The sequence below is a fragment of the Poecilia reticulata genome, linkage group LG19, assembly GCF_000633615.1.
Source record: "Poecilia reticulata strain Guanapo linkage group LG19, Guppy_female_1.0+MT, whole genome shotgun sequence".
NCBI classification, from domain to species: Eukaryota; Metazoa; Chordata; class Actinopteri; order Cyprinodontiformes; family Poeciliidae; genus Poecilia; species Poecilia reticulata.
The window spans coordinates 1,179,019-1,196,625 of record NC_024349.1 but is presented as its reverse complement, the minus strand read 5'-3'; the positions used below and the strand labels follow the sequence as shown (position 1 = coordinate 1,196,625).

General features: G+C 40.9%; 1 protein-coding gene across 3 annotated transcripts in view; it reads right to left on the bottom strand.

Moving 5' to 3' along the window:
- The window catches only part of LOC103481054 (SH3 and multiple ankyrin repeat domains protein 1-like), a 52,270-nt gene that overhangs the window by 16,533 nt on the left and 18,130 nt on the right, over positions 1-17,607 (bottom strand). For all 3 annotated transcript variants that reach the window (XR_536219.2, XM_008436300.2, XM_008436307.2), the window contains exons 3-16: positions 15,783-15,986; positions 13,118-13,189; positions 12,930-13,038; positions 12,678-12,829; positions 12,066-12,233; positions 10,851-10,892; positions 9,043-9,159; positions 8,889-8,966; positions 8,591-8,657; positions 7,964-8,133; positions 7,765-7,895; positions 7,058-7,188; positions 5,848-5,955; positions 4,951-5,029 (exon numbers count right to left, since the gene is read on the bottom strand). Coding sequence is in view for 2 of the 3 variants with exons in the window: in XM_008436300.2 (XP_008434522.1) it covers positions 4,951-5,029; positions 5,848-5,955; positions 7,058-7,188; positions 7,765-7,895; positions 7,964-8,133; positions 8,591-8,657; positions 8,889-8,966; positions 9,043-9,159; positions 10,851-10,892; positions 12,066-12,233; positions 12,678-12,829; positions 12,930-13,038; positions 13,118-13,189; positions 15,783-15,986 (1,628 nt within the window). In the remaining variant the exon portion in view is untranslated. The remainder of the gene's footprint in view (positions 1-4,950; positions 5,030-5,847; positions 5,956-7,057; positions 7,189-7,764; positions 7,896-7,963; positions 8,134-8,590; positions 8,658-8,888; positions 8,967-9,042; positions 9,160-10,850; positions 10,893-12,065; positions 12,234-12,677; positions 12,830-12,929; positions 13,039-13,117; positions 13,190-15,782; positions 15,987-17,607) is intronic.

Below are 17,607 nucleotides of genomic sequence, written 5' to 3'. Positions count from 1 at the left end.
AGTTTGGTTTGGTTCAGTTTGGTTCGGTTTAGTTTGGTTCAGTTTGGTTCGGTTTAGTTTGGTTCGGTTTAGTTTGGTTTGGTTCAGTTTGGTTCGGTTTAGTTTGGTTCGGTTTAGTTTGGTTCGGTTTAGTTTGGTTTGGTTCAGTTTGGTTTAGTTTGGTTTGGTTCAGTTTGGTTTGGTTCAGTTTGGTTTAGTTTGGTTCGGTTTAGTTTGGTTCAGTTTGGCTTAGTTTAGTTTGGTTTAGTTTAGTTTGGTTTAGTTTAGTTCAGTTTGGTTTAGTTCAGTTTAGTTTGGTTCAGTTTGGTTTGGTTCAGTTTAGTTTGGTTCAGTTTGGTTTGGTTCAGTTCGGTTTGGTTTAGTTTAGTTTGGTTTAGTTTGGACCAGCCGTCACCTTCAGCCTGCAGGTCGTTTAATCTGATCTGAAATCTGCTGCTTCAAGTCCAACAGACTTTCACATCAAAATGTGCCTTTAAGAGGCGGATAATATGGAATATTTTGTTGGTTAAACTTAGAATTTTGTCACAATATATTGTGGTCAGAAAAACCATTTCTGCTTTTTAGGAAACAAATGTCTGAACAGCAGTCATAGAGCCACAAACACGAGTTCTGTTCTTAAGAAACATTTCTAAAGTCTAATGTGATTAAAAATTTACCACCACCTCTTTCTTTCCAAAAGAGTTTCAGACAAAAAAAAAATTAAAACCGCTTTTGGCAAAAAAGAAGGTTATTATGCTGTTCAGATTGTCGTGGAAAAGTCGGATAAAATGCGACTTTTAGTTCCACTCATCGTCACTGTCCTAAGATAAAGGCCTAATTCCTTTTTTTTGCTAAAAGTGATTTTGGCCTACAAAAAAAACACGTTTGGTAAAAAAAAGTTATTTTAGGAAGGTGACACTACGGAGGTGGAACAAACGTGATTTTCTTGTGAACAGTTGGATTTGCGTCGCATTTTCCTGCCGTTTTAACGCAGCAGCAGTTTAATTCCAGGGTTTCATTCATTTTTCCTGCATGTAGTATTTTTAAACCTCGTCCGGCTCTCCGTCCGTCCTGCTGCATTGTGCCTCCGCGTCTGAAACGCCCACCGCTGTCAGAGCAACAACAACACAACCAAACTCAGCCGGCTGCCTGGAGCTGGAGGAACGCAGGGAAAGTTTGGAGTCCAGAAGATCCAGACACCAAGACGCGGCTCTAAGACTCAACAGCCCGGCTGCTTTCCCCCCAACCGAGGTCCGTTTTCTGCTGCCGTCGAGGCTTTCGCCAACGCTCAGCCGCCTTCCAGCCATCTGCTGCTCACACCTCCGTCCCTTTCCTCTCACCCTGTCCTCCATCATGCCTCCCCGCTCCGACGATCAAAGGAACGCCGCACACGGGGAAAAAAAAAAACGATTTATTTTTTATTCTTTCAGCCGCTGAACTCGAGCGTCAGAAAAAAAGCGCAACTCAAGTTATTGCGTTCCCTCCTGAGTCATCCTCCCTCCGATTCACAATCAGAGAGGGGAAAAAAGACGACATTTTAACCATTCACCTGCTGAATGCACACACACACGCACACGCACACACACACACACACACACACACACACACACACACACACACGGTGCAGGAAGGGGGGCTCAATAAGTAAAGCAGCAGCTGACAGATGTTAGAGACTCAGTGTGAGACACTCCCACCTTCACCACAGAAAACACATCATTTAACAAGACACATAAATAAATAAAAATAAATACACAGATAAATAGATGAATGCATGCAGGAAATATGAAGGAAAATAATCGACTAATATTTTAAATGAATCCACATTTTGATGTTTAAGCTGCAGATTTAGAGAGAAACAGGAATAAATGGGAATTTCAGGTGAATCAGAACAAAATCAGAGAGAATGAAATACACCCACACTGTCTGACTGAAATGCATCAATATGAGCCGACACACACGCACAAGCACACACACACACACACACACACACGCGCACACACACACACACGGGCTTCAGAAAACACACGGCAGGAAGAGACGGAGCGAACATGCAGCATCGACGGCGTCCACCAGCGCAGACATGCACATGCATGCGGAGAGTCGGAAAACGAAGCGATTCTCACACACACACGCAGACACACRCAGACACACACACACACACAGAGCGCGTTAGTCTGGCTTTGAAAAAGGCACGGCCTCTCAGTAGCAGCATCTACCTCTCCCCTCTCTCCATTGTCCTCTCCTCACATCCATAGCCAGCCAATGAATGGAGAAACAGCCGCTACCTGTAAATGAACCACACGCTCCTGTTTCTGGGGCCCAGTGATGGCCACGAAGAAGAGAGGGAGAGAGAGAAATCTCTCTCTCCGCATCCCCCCATCGCCATGTACCCCCTCCTCTCTCTCTCTCTCTCTCTCTCCTCCTCTTCCTCCCAGTCTTCCAGTGAAAGCTCGCCCGGCAGAGAGAGAGAGAGAGAGCTGCGTACTTCACAGGAGGAAGACGATGTGAGGGGAAGATGAAGAGAGGAGGAGGGTTGTGATGCTGAACTGCGACATCAGGCTGATGGGGAGCAGAACCGGCGCAGCTGGTATCTGACCTCATCTACCTTCATTTCAACAACTTTGCTTCAAACGGAAACACTAGCTGCGTTTCCACTGAATAAAAAAACTGCGTAAATGTGAATTATGAAAATAAATCCGAAACAAGCCGATTTAAACAAACTCGCGTTTTTTGATATAAAGTTTTTTGGGCCAGGATGAGGTAGTTTGTGTATCTGGCAAAACTGAAACAGAAACTCTTCTTCTGCATCGTAGAAGTCACATGATCAACAGCCAGATGTTACTACTGCTGGAAACATCGAAGAAGACGACAGGAAGTGGTAGGAGGCCGATGTTTTTAACGACTTATTACGCGAGCAAACATTCAAATGCTGCAAACTGTTTTTGACACTAGCAGAATATCAACAAACTTTTGACCATAAAAGTGCGAAAATTGGAATTACTAAAATAAATTTGCTTAACAGAACCTGCTAATTTAAAAAAAAACTTTTTTATTACAAGTTTTTACTGTAGGTTGAGGCGGTTTTTCAGCCATTTTGAAATTCATGTATCCATCCATCACTGCAGTGGAAACAGTTTTTTCATGTCACACGATTCATGTGATCAACAACAGGATGTTTCCACTGGTGGAAACGACAAAGAAGACGACAGGAAGTGGTAGGAGTTGAATAGTGACTTATTGCATGAGCATTAATGGGATCATGTCTGATTTTAATTGCGTTTCTCATTCAATATAAAAACACAATTGCAAAATTTTGTTTTTTCGACGTTAGTGGGATATCGACAAAGTTTTGTACAAATTGAAATGCTGCCACACTTGACGTTTCCAGTTTTATCCCGTTTTCACTTCACATCGTTTTGGTTTTTTTTGCAGTTATGAGCCCCGATGGCGAAACATGAAAGTCCCAGTGACCCGGCGGGTTGTTGCTAGGTAACCAGAGAGAGAGCGAGTCGATTCCACCTACCAGGCTTAGCTAGCTGCGAGAGGTTTAGCCGCCAAAGTATTTGTTCTGCCTACATCTCCCAGAATGCCGCACGGCTCTGGATCGGAATGAAATTATTGAATATTGTATCAGATGTATTATCTCTGGATATTGATCACATTGTGATCCGTATCACAATGTATATATCTATCATGATATATATTATTGATTTGTTGCCCAGGCCAAAGTGAATGTTTGATCATTTAAAGCAACAGATGAGTATCAGGAAAAAAAATAAATCTTCCAACGTCGACAACCGGAAGACTGAAATTCTTCATAGCAGATTTTGTTTTGCAGAAACTGAAGCTAAAACTGCCACTTTCTGAGTTTTAGTTTTTATACCCTAAACGCAGGATGTGTATATTGTGGCATCGTTTACAGTCTTTGAGTGTGTTAACGTTTTTTAGAGTCTGTTTACACGGCGGCGCCACACGCAGCGCAGGCTTTGAACCAGAAGCCGCAGAGGAAGTGAAGTGAAAGAGGAAACTCCTGGGCTCAAGGACGGCGTGTCGGAGCAAAGGGAACCGCCGAGTCCTTCTCCGTCGCCCCGAGGAGCCGAGGCTTCAGCCTCCTCATGACTCATCAGCAGCATCATCATGATGATGATGTACATCGCTGCCAGTTTCAYGTTCGCGTTCGTCCTCCTGAACGAGACGCAGAGCTTCATAACAAGCAGCAGCAGCTGCAGGAAAACCCCTCTAACGAAGCGTTACCGGATTAGAAGATGAAGGTGGAAAGCAGGCAGGTTGAGACAGAGGAGGAGGAGAAGAAGAAGAAGGAGAAGAAGAAGAACAAGTAGAAGGAGAAGGAGAAGAAGAAGGAGAAGAAGAACAAGAACAAGTAGAAGAAGAAGTTTCTCCACCACTGCCAGGACAAACTCTGAAATCTTGACAGTTATTCTCAACAGATTAAAAGAAATAAAGAAACTGATTTTCTGACTTAATGCAACGTGTTTTACAGTGCTTGACTTGATTAAAATTTAACAGTTAATAGCTGGATCTGTAATCAATCGCATTTTAAGCAAAAAATATCAGCAAAATGAGCAGCATTCTCATTTAAAAGACACTTTTTCTGCTAAATTAATGAATGAAGATTGAGATTAACGTCAGATATTTATGGCTTTTAATCTGTTTTTCAACCATCAGTTGGAGCAAAGTTCATCTTTCCAGAGCTTCTTTAGAAATCTGGACCCCGACATTAGCTACATGCTACATGTTTAGCATTCTGATGATACTTTAGGCTAGCATAGCTTCACAGCTAGGCTAACTCCCTTTAGCACAACAATAGTCTTTTCCATCGTCCAATCAGATCGTTTAGAAACAGAAATTAACCCCTGGAATGACAAGAGAAGTGAGTTTGTTGTGTTTTCATCCTGACTGGACTCCTACTGGACTCTGTGAGAATCACCCCAGCGCTCCCAGTCGTCTCACCTTGGCCCATCGGTACCGTCGTACGCTCCCACGGTGACGTTACGGAAAAGTTTCCTCTTGGCCTTCTCGCTGCGCGTCTCTGAAACATCCAGAAGAAACCAACGTCCAATTAAAGCCATCAGCTTCCGTCACCTTTCTGTAACCCATCAAAAAACTAGCAGACATTTATTTACACCCTACTGCTGTCCTCAGCGTGGGAAAACGTTTCCTTTCCAGGGAAAAATGCTTCAGTCCTGGGATAGATGACCAAGAGATGTTTTATGGTTGATTTATATCTAATGTTGTGACTTCAGGTTCTGGTGGAAAATTTAGAATCATCTACAAGATAATCCAAAACTGATTTTCAGAGTGGGGGGCCGCAGTGACCTCCACTGGGAGGTCACCAGGGGGCGCTGTGGGGCCTCCGAAAGTTGGAGGGGAAAAAATAAAAAACTGTTTTTAATCTTAAATTTTTCATCATAATTTTAGTTTTCTGTCTTTTAATAATGATTTATATAAACTGTGCATTCAAATAACTGATTTAAATTATATTTGATTGGATGCCAAATTCATACATAGAACATATGAGTAAAAAGTCCTGATAAGACAAAATTTAAGATCTGTGATTAACGTATTTAAGGTCAACTTTCTTTTTAAGACTTTAAGGATCTGCTGATTCCTTAATGAGCTCATCAGGAAATGACACCAGGAGTTTCAGATATTTAACTTTTTTTTTTTTTTTTACACTGAATATTATTTATGTGCAGAAAACATTATTCTTAATTTTCTATCAGTGTGAAACTATGAAACAATGAAAACAGATTTTTATTGTTCGGATTTAAATGGCTTCCTTCCGGGTTGTGGTTGCAACAAGCCACAGACTGAGCGACGATTCAGACTCATCATGTGTGATTTTACCCTTCTCTCTGCTGGGCGGCGCCACTTCCTGCACGCAGTCGGAGGGAAACCAGCCGGTGCGTCCCCTCGCCGTTCCCTCCCAGTAGCCCCCCTCTCCCACGCTCAGCACTGAGGAACAAACACGCTGATGTTTATACAAGCATGGACAAACATTTACAGCACATGTACATGCAGGCAGAATGTGGTTCATGTTGATCAGACCGTCCAATCTGAAGACAAATTATCTGTTTGGACGTTTCATAAAAAGCTCCAATCTAATAGTTGGATGTTTATCTGAGAAATAAACACAGCATAAACATAAACAGCAGACTTTCCCTCGTTAACATCATGAGCAAATGTATATTTTTAAGTGAAACTCAAAAACTGCTATTAAAAAGCAGAGTGACGGCGCGTTCCTCGGCCCCCTGCTCTTTAAACGCCGCGGTTTCAGCAGCATGCAGTTTGCATCTGTAGACGGTTTAATTCATAATCTGGGAGGTCTAAGTTCTGCTTTTGGGAAGTTTCCACAGATGTAAAAAATTCAGTACATATGTACAAATAGAACACAAGAATTGTAACTGGTTGCTCGTACAGTTATGCTAAAAAATAAAATAATAAACCGAGTTTTAAAATGAACTTTTCACGCCAAGTAAAACTCAGTTYCTGAGGCATTTTTTGAGAAAGTGGCACAAAGATCCGACGTTTAGGGAAAATAAAAACGCAATATTGATGCGGCTTTTTTTTTTTTTTCCTTTTTCTCCATTTCATTAAGACTGCAAAACCCCGCCCCCTGAGAAAGTGGGCGGAGTCAAGATACACGGAGGGCGTGGCCTAACGTGGGGATGGGTGGAGCACCAACTTAATGACTGTCGCTGCATTTAGCAACTTTAAAGGTCCTTCATGCCACTTTTATTAATGTTGTTTATCGAAACAACATTATTGTTTCTCTAATCGTCCAGTAACATTTGTTACTGTCACAGGCCTAATAATACTTTACTGCCCTGCACAGAGACTCATTACTTCCCCTGCTAGCTGTTATAAATCCGTCTCTCTGCTCTTATTGTTCAGATGGTTTCTGTGATGGATTCCACTGTAAATCTGCTAATGACATGCAGCGACAAACGGTGAGATCATTATAAAGTCCCTGCGCTGATGAATCATCCTCCACCGGCTGAAGGATCCTCTCTCTACGTTCTTCTGGTTCCTCATGTGTGAATTTTTATTTCCTCACCTTTCACTTTGTCGCCTTTGTTAAGTGAGAGTTCTCTGTCTCCGCCGGCGGAGTGAGAGCGGACGGCGACGTAAACCCGGCCCGGCACCGCGCTGTACATCCTCTTCACCTGGCCGCCGCCCGGCGCCGCGCTGCGGGTCAGACAAACGCTTACTGGGCCGAAGCACAGCGCTGAAGGACACGTCTCCACATACTCTAATCCACTCTATTAAAACTATCGTAATCAATTATTCTGCTGACTCGGATAAAAACAAATTGACAAATTCTCCTTATTTTTTTCATTTAACCACTTATATCTTTATATACAATAAATAAATAAAGATGTAAGTAAATAATTCAGTTCTTCATTCGTAAGTCAGAAGATGAACGTTGTATTTCCTAAAATGCAGAAACTGCTTTGCTTATTTGTAACAAAGGATAAAACATTTAGACTCTTAACTTCTTATTTTCTGGTTCAACCTTTAAACCGATCAGATGATATTTCTGTCTGGAACTAATCAATGTTTGTGCTTAAACTAATCCAGCCTCATTTTGTCTTTTTTTACACAAAGAAGCAACTTCCTTTCAAAAACTTGACTAGCAACAAAAGTAGCAACTTTTTTTCCAGAAAGGAGATTAACTTTAAAAAAAACTGACAAATCTAACGTGTTTTTTCTTCTTCTGTTTCAAATAAGCAACTATCGATGTGCAGCGGCTGCAGGCTTTACCCCTGCCGGCCTCTGGGCTGCCGGTGCCGCTCCTCCGTATCGCTCTGGCCTCCTCTGCCTCTGGACGGGGACCGGGTTCGGTTCCGGGGGCTGCTGGAGCTCCTGACCCCGATGGAGGCCCGGCGCTGGCCCTGCACAGACGCTCCACATCAGCCGACACACAGATGTGCCGGGCGGACCAGCTGAGCGGCGTCAGTACCTGCCCCGGGTTGGTGGCGGCCTTGGCGGGGAGGATCAGCGGGTCGGAGCCGGTCACGGTGTTGTCGCTGTTGGCGCGCAGCAGCGGGTGGGAATGGAGCGACGGGAGAGGCAGCGTGTGGACGCTCTCCTTTCGCCGGGGAACAAACTTTGGTGACTCTAAAAAGGGAACTGATGATGTGACACATGAAGGGGGAGGGTTTTATGGACGGACCAGGCGTCAGGTGAAGCAGGTCAGGAGGAAACATGAGTTAGACCGGAGAAAACAGGCAGAGCGGCGTAGCTAAAGCACATATGAGAAAGTTTATTTGGTGCTTTTGTAAAAATTAAAACCAATGATTTGGATTATTTAGCCTGTCAAAATAAGAGTTCATATTTACACCATTCATTTGCAAATGTCACGTTTCTATAACGTTTTCATCAGCAAGTTAAATGATTAGCTATAAACTAAACATGTAGTTAGCAAGTAAATGTGAAGCTAAACATTTAGCTTGAAACTGACATTTATAAATGAATGAATAACGTGGTGAAAATGTGGTTCCATAAATGAGCCGGCATCTTTTTTCTCCTACTTCCGGCTCAATACCCCAAATTATTGATTTTAAGAGCAACTTTACTGGAAACGTACCAACATCCGTGTCTTTATGGTTTTTAATAATCTCTCCCAGCTCAAAGTGACCCGACATCACAGCTACCTGCAGACAGAAATCAGACCAATCAAAAGCCGCACTCACTGGCCACTTCATTAGGTACACCTGCCGGTTGCTCATCAGTTAGCTCAGTCTTGTAGCAACAACTAACTGCTTCAGAGATGCTGAAGATAAAACCTGAGACCTTGTGGGATTAATGCCATGAAGAAGTAAAGTCCGTCTGGAGGCCAGGTGTAGCTAATAAAGTGTCAGCTCTCACTAGACCAGGTCGGTCACCTGAAAAGGAGTCTGGCCGTGTTTGTTCTTCGCCTCCCTGTTGGCCCCCCGGTACAGCAGGACTCGGACGCAGCTTTCCTGAACCGGACAACAATCGACGCTGTAAAACTCTCCGCCTTCACAACGTCTCCGCTCCGGCTCGTTTGACGCTCACCTTGTTGTAGAGCGCCGAGATGTGCAGTGCAGTGCTCCCTGAGGCGTTTTGAGAGGCCGTGTCCGCGCCATAAAACAGCAGATGCTCCAGGTGTTGAGCAAAGCCGTTCTGGCAGGCCTTTCAAAGTCAGAAATATGAGCAAACCGTTAGCGTTACGAGAGCAAACAAAAACAGGTTGACCCCAGAGGAGCAGCCATAAAGACCAACGGTAAATTAGACATTTGACGTCCTCGTTTACATTAAATCACAGCTGAGGAAAAACAGGAAACAGAAAACCAGCTCCGGTTTCAGCGCAGGCAGGGGTGTCCAAACTTTTTCCCATTTGGGCCAAAATTGTTCAGTCAAAAGAAAATTAAACCAAAACTGGTAACACTTTATTTGAAGGGTGTGCATAAGACTGACATGACATAACATCTGTTATGAACATAAATAAGTCTTTATGAATGTTAATGACTGTTGTCATGAAGTGTCATTCAGTAAATAACGACACTTTTAATGCAAAGTTGCTCTAAAAATTGCATTAAAAGTCCATTAAAAATGCCAACTTTGCATTAAATTATCATAATTTACAAAATCATGCAAAGTTGGCACTTTTAATGGACTTTAAATGCAACTTTTAGAGCAACTTTGCATTAAAAGTGTAATTATTTACCGAATGAAACTTCATGACAACAGTCATAAACATTCATAAAGACTTATTCATGTTTATGACCGTGTCATGTCAGTCTTATTCACACCCCTTCAAATAAAGTGTTACCCCAAAACTTTGTAGGAAATGGATGTTTTTATCACAGAGACAAACAGAAAAAGGATTTTGCTGGATTAAAAGAAATAACATTAGTTTTCAAATTATTTCTGGCTCAAACAAATTTATCCTCAGATATAAAAACTCTGGGTCATCCTCTTTCAAAACACGTCAATAATTTCAACAAAAGCAAAAGTTTCTCGGTGTGATTCGGATTGTAAAAGCCGGATCACAACGAGACAAATGGTTTAAACCAGTAAACCGTTATTTAAACAATGAATATTAATCAGCAGGAACACGTCGTGTAAATGTGACACATTTAGCCAGAGAGGCTCATTTTAATCTCCTAAAAAATTACAGCTAGCATCCAGAACAACATGATTTATGAAGTACAGATGAAACTATCGTGATTTACATTAAACATTTAGAATAAAAGAAAAAGTCACAACTGTAAGAAAAAAAATTATGTAAAAAAATATTCAATTTGGAGGCTGAACAAAAAAATGACGACTGGCTGAAAATGTTTTTCCTAATGGCTGCAGAACCATTTAACTCACTCCTACGCTGTGTTCAGGGGCCACAAGAAACTACTGGAAGGGCCGCAAATGGCTCCCGAGCCACACTTTGGACATCCCTGGATTAGATCAAAGCAGATTCTTTAGGTGTGACGGCCTAGTCAAAGTCTAGACCCAAATCCAACTAGCAGTGTGTGGGAAAAGGCTTGAAAACGGCTGTTCACTTGCTAAACCTGAGTTTCTGAGTCTGCAGACGAGCAAACCAAAGCCGAGACGTTCTGTAAATGCACACCACACTTTCTAGAAAACATTTCCTCCTACTTCACAGATACTGAGTCGTTTCTTTGTGTTGGTCTGGCACATAAAGCCTGTGGCTGTAACGAAACATGTGTGACAAAATCAAAGGTTTGTGAACAATTTAGCAGAAATATTTCTGTCAGCAGGAGCCGCGCCGGGCCGAAGCAGAACGGAAACACTTCTGCTCATGTGGATGATCGGAACGTCAATCACTTCCCGACTGGAGGGACGGTGAGATGGAGGAAAGGTACCTTATGGATTTCTTCCATTCCAAACTCCTCTTCATCCCTGTGCTATGGAGAGAGGAGGAAGAGGAGAGAATGAAAACGAGTGAGGATGTGGGAGACGCACAGATCAGATGGCGGTGCAGCGCTTCACTTAACGGAAAATGTTTTCAGGAGACCCATTATGCTAAATTCACTTTTTGCACATTTTGGTTTCTACTGCTTCTAAAAAAAAACTAAATTAAACTCCCAGCCATTTTCTGGCAACAAGTTAATGTTTTGTGGTGGAAAATGAGGCACTTCAAAAACCTTTGGAATATTGAGTCACATTCCACAGGAACTATGCCGTTACCTAGCAACCCCAGCCACGCCCAGCCCGTTACCTAGCAACCCCAGCCACGCCCAGCCCGTTACCTAGCAACCCCAGCCACGCCCAGCCAGTTACCTAGCAACCCCAGCCACGCCCAGCCCGTTACCTAGCAATCTGGAATTCCAGCACATTTGGCCAGCTGGTTTTTCTCATAAGTTAGTTTTGTCTCATTTCAAATGTTCTCTAGAAGCTAGACCAAAAATACTTGGTAAGAGATTTTGGTGTTTTTGCTGTGAATATTTAAAATCCATTCCAGCTGCACTGCCTTGTTGCTGAAATGTGCAAATAAACTTGATTGGATATAAGAAAAAGACAAACCCTGAAAGGGAACCTATAGTGTAAAATTCACATTTTGCCTATTTCTGTTCTTCTAAGTTCATGTTTTCTGGTGTTTGGAAAATGAGCCGATTCAAAAACCTCCAGAATGCAACGTCACAAATCAGCAGGAACTGCCTGTTACCTAGCAACCAAAGCCGAGCTCCAGCTGTATGTGCTGGACAACGGCTGCTGGAAAAGACAAGAGTTTGTGGTTGACTTACCATCCAGAAACCACTTGTTGCATTCTTGTTGATTGTCCAGGAGGCTCCATTTCTGCTTTTCAAAGATGCACGGTTGTGCAACGGTGTATCTGTTTGCAGCCATTTTGACGTGTGTGTGAACATTGAGTTGGGGGCGTGGCCAGCAGCAGATTATTGGATTTAAAGTGACAGGAGGCCATAAAACAACTAAAATCTCATCATCCAAGAATGATTTTGTGCAAAACATGCTTTGTGTAGGCCTATCTTACACCGTTAGATCTGCCCTAAAGCATAATAGGTCACCTTTAAGACAAACACATGAGACACAGAGGCTGATTGGCTGGACGGAGCTACCTGATGGCTCTCGTCCCAGCCGTTCTCGTCCCTGGTACCCAGCTTCGCCTGGTAATACAGCAGCGTCTCGCAGCAGGACGTTTCGCCCCCTGTCAGCACAGTGTGGTACAGCGGGGTCAGGCCACAGCGGTCCTTGTAGTCCGGAGAGGCTCCGAGGGACAAAAGTGCCTGTTGAGGACAGGACAGAGGGACGAAGACGACAATGAGACGCTTCTCCAGAGAGAAAACTCTCTCACATGAGCCAAATCTGCTGAGTCAAAAGAACTCACAAGACAAGAAATAAAAAAAAAATAAAATAAGGCAAATAAAGTAGTCCAGTTATTCATCCTTAAAGAGACAGTATCATGTAAAATTGACTTTTTTGAGCTTTCCGTCGTGTTGTAAACTTATTCAAAAACAAACCTGCAGTGTTGCTTTGATACGTTCATGTTTGAGAAATCCTGTAATCTCCATGGCAACCTCTCATTGGTGCAAAACGCCTAAGTGGACCTAGCTCCGCCTTCAGGGCGCAGCTCCGCCCCCACTCAGCTCCTTCAGACTAGCCATCAGCAATTAGCAAACTGCTGAGCACATAGGAGCTAGGGTTGTTTTGTGTGTGTGTGTTGTTCTCACCAGCAGTCCGGCGTGGTTGTGAGCTCTCACAGCTTTGTGCAGTGCCGTCATGCCGTCGCGGCTCCTGAAGTCCATGTGGGCCCCGCCCAGAACCAGCAGCCGGACGGCGTCCACCGGCAGGCCGGACTGCACTGCCACCGACAGCGGCGTCTCTGGAAGAAAAATTAAAAATATTTCACATTTCGTAACAACTCTGAATAAAGATCATGCCACACCTTTCAGATTTTTATCAGTGAATCACCAGAATCTCACCTCCGCTGTCAGGGTCATGAAAATTTGGATCCAGACCTTTTTCCAGAACTTTTGCCATTTTTTCCATCGCTCCAGTCTGGACGTATTCCAGAAACTTCTTCTGGCTGGCCTGCATGCAGAACCATGTTACAGACCGCTGGGCAGCTGCTGTCAGACACGATTAAGAACTGAAGAAGAAGAAGAAATACCTTGGTGCTGAGCTTAGCCAGAGCCTTCTCATCCAGGTTGGTCTGTTTGTAAACTCTGGTTTTATACCGAAACTGAGGGCAAAAAACATCAGATGTGTGTGAAAAACGTGAGTCATGTCTAAAATAAATCTACTTTTCAAACTGTGAGTCTGGTTCATGAAGACAAAATGGCCGCTGTTCCTGTGTGCTGCAGCGAATCTCTGCTTCCCACTCAAAGCTGTGATTCATCTCTTCAGTCACATTTAGATTCATTTTTGGGAAGAAAAATAACTTAATCACATGAGTTTCTTAGTCTGTCATGATGACAAATTTTACTAGACGATAATCCGTCTCAGAAATTATTGTAATAAAAGATAATAGTCATTTTGAGACCATTTTTAATAATATAAAGTACTATGTGCACATTTGTTTTAGAAAATATACAGAAAAGATTCTGATGCTCTGTTTTTGATGTTTTATGTATAACAGAGTTGTAATAAACTTGTTTGTATCGTCACTTTGTTTCACTCCACACTGTGCATGTCATTGAAACGAATTAAAATATTTTTTATCTAATCTATACCACTTGATTTTTTTCAGTGTTGTGTATTTTTTTCCTTTCATTTTGACTTTCAAAAGATAAAAATAATGACTGAAAAAATGAAAAACCGTGAACTTGAACCAATAATGATGACATAATAATGCAAGAAAACTTAAAGACCAAAGAACTTTAATGTCTAAAGAATATTTAACACTGGAACCAGAAATACATTTTTAATATCCAAAATAAACAATTAAAATGGATTAGGAAGTCTCCCATCAAAATTGCCTTTCAGCTTTGACAAGGAAAACAGACAAAAGGGGCAGGAAGTGCAAGCATTTTAGTTCGTGCTTGATGTAAAATGTTTGCAGCATTTCTTAAAATGGAGGATCTTCAACAAAATTAAAAGGGAGCATCTCTTTAACAAACGTCCAAATGAAAATGAATGTGTTCATTTTAAGTTCATCAATTGATTTATTGGTGATTGTGGCAACCTAATGAGTTTGTAAATAAATGTTTTAACATTTCTATTCAGTAAATTCCCATATTTGTATCTAATTGGAACCACCATCTAGAACTTGCAGAGCATTTTTAAAGGGAACCGGTACCTGGAAATTATTTTTATTTAGGTAAATATCTCAGTAATAATACATGTAACTGTCTGCACAACAGGATCAGACTCATTCATATTTATTTCTAAAATCATGTACACAACTACATGTTGGATAAATAAACCTCCAAACAAAACTTTATTTTAATAATATCCAATGCCGAATGCATCTCAAAAGCTCAAATTGTGTGTAAAAGGTTCATCCAGATAAACAGCAGAATATTACAGAGTAACAATGTTTGACTTTATGAGCTTATTTGGATCCTGGTTAGTGGATCTGGCTCAAACCAGAACATCCACCAGATGGCGCTGTGGGCTTTACAAATGCAACTTTATTACTTCTCTGCTGACCAATCACCCAAACACTAATAAAAGTAATACTCTGCATTTTAAATAAAAGTAATACTCTGCATTTTAAATACGTAAATTGGATAATATGAGACAAAATACACAACTACATAAAATTAACAGATTTATCTCTTGGTTTTTCTGAAATTCTGAGCCTGAAGGTAAACTTGGGCCTGTTTTCTTGATGCTTCAAAGATTTTCTGCATTTTTAAGATAATTTTTCAGAAATAATAACTGCTGCTTATATTAAACAAATAAACCAGAAATGATCTGTTTACGTTTACAAAATACAACCAGCTCCAGATCTATATCAAAGAATTTCTGGTTTATTATATTAAAGTGTGCTTTTGTCTATTAAAAAAAATTATTTTCATTCATCTAAACTTTCACTCATTGCCTCAGCTGAGGTCAGAGGTCACAATTTAACAATAAGAAAGGGAAACATTTGAGAAAAGGAACATCATGCAATGAGCTGGACAACCATCCACAAGTAATTAATAATCACATATAATAATAATAATAATAATAATAATAATAATATAACAAGTATATTCTGTACATTTCTTTTTTCTTTGGCCTTGTGCATTCCTTGGATTGGAGTGCACTGCTTCTGATAAATGTAAAATTTTTGTCCTGTTAAATTTTGTTTTAAATATATTTTAAAACTTGAATCTTTGTGTGAACCTACATGCATCTACGTCTTGTAAAAGTTACTGAACAGTGATTCACCTTTAATAGTGAAATTCAAAGAATTAACCGTCTTCAGAAGCAGAGTTGGATAGTAACTAGTTACATTTACTCAAGTTAAATGTATTTCAGTAACTTTTGGAAAAAAATACTTTGAGTATTTTTCTTATTGTACCCACTGTGAATAACTAAAATTTCATCAGACACACACCTGCAGTTTTTTCTAAATTTTATGTTGAAAGAAATATAAAACCTACAAAATATTTAAAGAAATTAGAAAAAAAATATCCTGACTTTATTTGTAATTATGTCATTATTCATATACTATTTTTATTTTGGTTCTTAAAAATACCAAAATTTCAAAATAACTTTGTTTTGATCCGTCTGCTGATGTAATTTTTAAATACTAAATGATTTATAATTTGATCAGTTCCTCAGTAGGTGAGTAGACTTTTTACCAATTACTGTTTTTGGTCATTATGAGTAACCTCAGTCCTTACCTCGAGGTAGGGAACCCCTTTCTCGAAGGTGCGTGCATAGTCCTGTAGGGGGCGCTCCTCCTCCAGGAACTTGGCGTCTCGTCCTTCTCCAGCCGGCTGGAAGAGTCCGTAGTTGTAGACGTCCCACAGGGTCTCACCAAGCGAACAGACGATCTGCTGCTTGGCGCTCCACACGGAGCAGTCCTGGTCAAACTGGAGGCACCGCTGACACACACACACACACACACACACACACACACACACAGTGGAGGAGTTTAGTTTTATAGACATGGTGCAATGTGACGTCACGTGTGCAAAAAGCTGGTTGCTGATGATTTAACTGTCAAGTTGTCAACATAAGGCACTAAATCTTAAATGTACACAACACAAAAAGAAAAAGGAACTCAGTGCTTTGCTATTGTCATCACTATGACAACCAGATATGGTCAGGAAAAAGTTTGAATTTAAAAAGAGAGAGAGAGAAGTAGGTCAGTAATGCTAGTTTGACTTTGACAACCTTAACATGTAGCTGTGCTGCACTATTCAGTGTTTTGGTTCAGTTTGAAACAAAACCAACCCACAAACTCTGCCAGATCATCGGTAGAACAGGTGTTCAGATTAATCCAGCCTGAGAACGTATTACTGTAACGGACTGACCTACTTGACCTACTTTCAGCGGTGGTTATCAACCTTTTATTCATTAAATGGAACTTCATCAAATTTTATCATCTTTAATGTATTTTATTTTGGTATGTTATTTTGCTTCAATATATCTTGTTAATGTATTGTTACATTTTAATTTATTCATTTATTTAACCAGGTGTTGCCAAACAATTCTTTCATTTAATTTCACTTTATTTAGCATATTATCTTATTCTATTTCAGTCAAACAGTTTCTTTCACACTAAATATTAATATTTAAACATAAATGTGTCCATAGTTGTTATGCTGTTGTTAACTACTGATGTGTAAATGTGTGAATCATCATAACAGCTGGTGATGAATGAAAGAGAATATTATCTCTGCAGAATTTAATGCCTTTTACATAATTAACTACCATACCACATTTCTATAAAATAACTGCCGTTATCCTTTTGTTTGGTGCTGTGAAGTTTTTTATTTTCACACTACACTTATTATAGTGTTAGAATACAGAGGAGCAGATATGAATGTTTATCGTTTGTTCTGTATAGAAAGTGTCAAATTTACACCAACTCCTACAAGGACAACAACAAACTGCTGTAGAAAATATCTCATTGTTTTTTTCTGGCGTCGGATGTTTTCTGTGTACTGCCTGAACTCATTAAGTTCCGTTTTTTTTCCTAGTAAACATTTGACTTCTCAAACTCAAAGTTTCAAGATTTCTGTAGAAAATTTCTCAGAATCTCAACATTTAATTTTTAATTTTTTTTGCATTTCCAAGTTTTCCAGAAAATTTCTCAGATCTCTGTGTCTCCTTTTATTTTTTAAATCAAAATTGACCCTAACATGCTGTCTGGTGGGCAAACCCTTGCAGCTGCTCTGTTTCATCAGTTCTGTAGGTAAAACTGCACAGCTCAGCATCGCTCTCATTGTATGGTAAAATTTATTGGCATGGCAACCGTTTCATTAGTGGAGGCAGGCAGCCGTTGCCGTAGTGATGCCTCCCAAGTCCCTTGGAGGTATGCGGTGACGTGCCTAAGCCTGTGTGCTTGTGTTTGAAAGAGATGCAATGTGTTTGTGGGGACAGTGTGTGTATGAATGAGGTATCATGTGTTTGTGGGGACAGTGTGTGTATGAATGAAGTAAAGTGTGTTTGTGGGTACCGGGTGTGTATGAATGAGGTATGGTGTGTTTGTGGGGACAG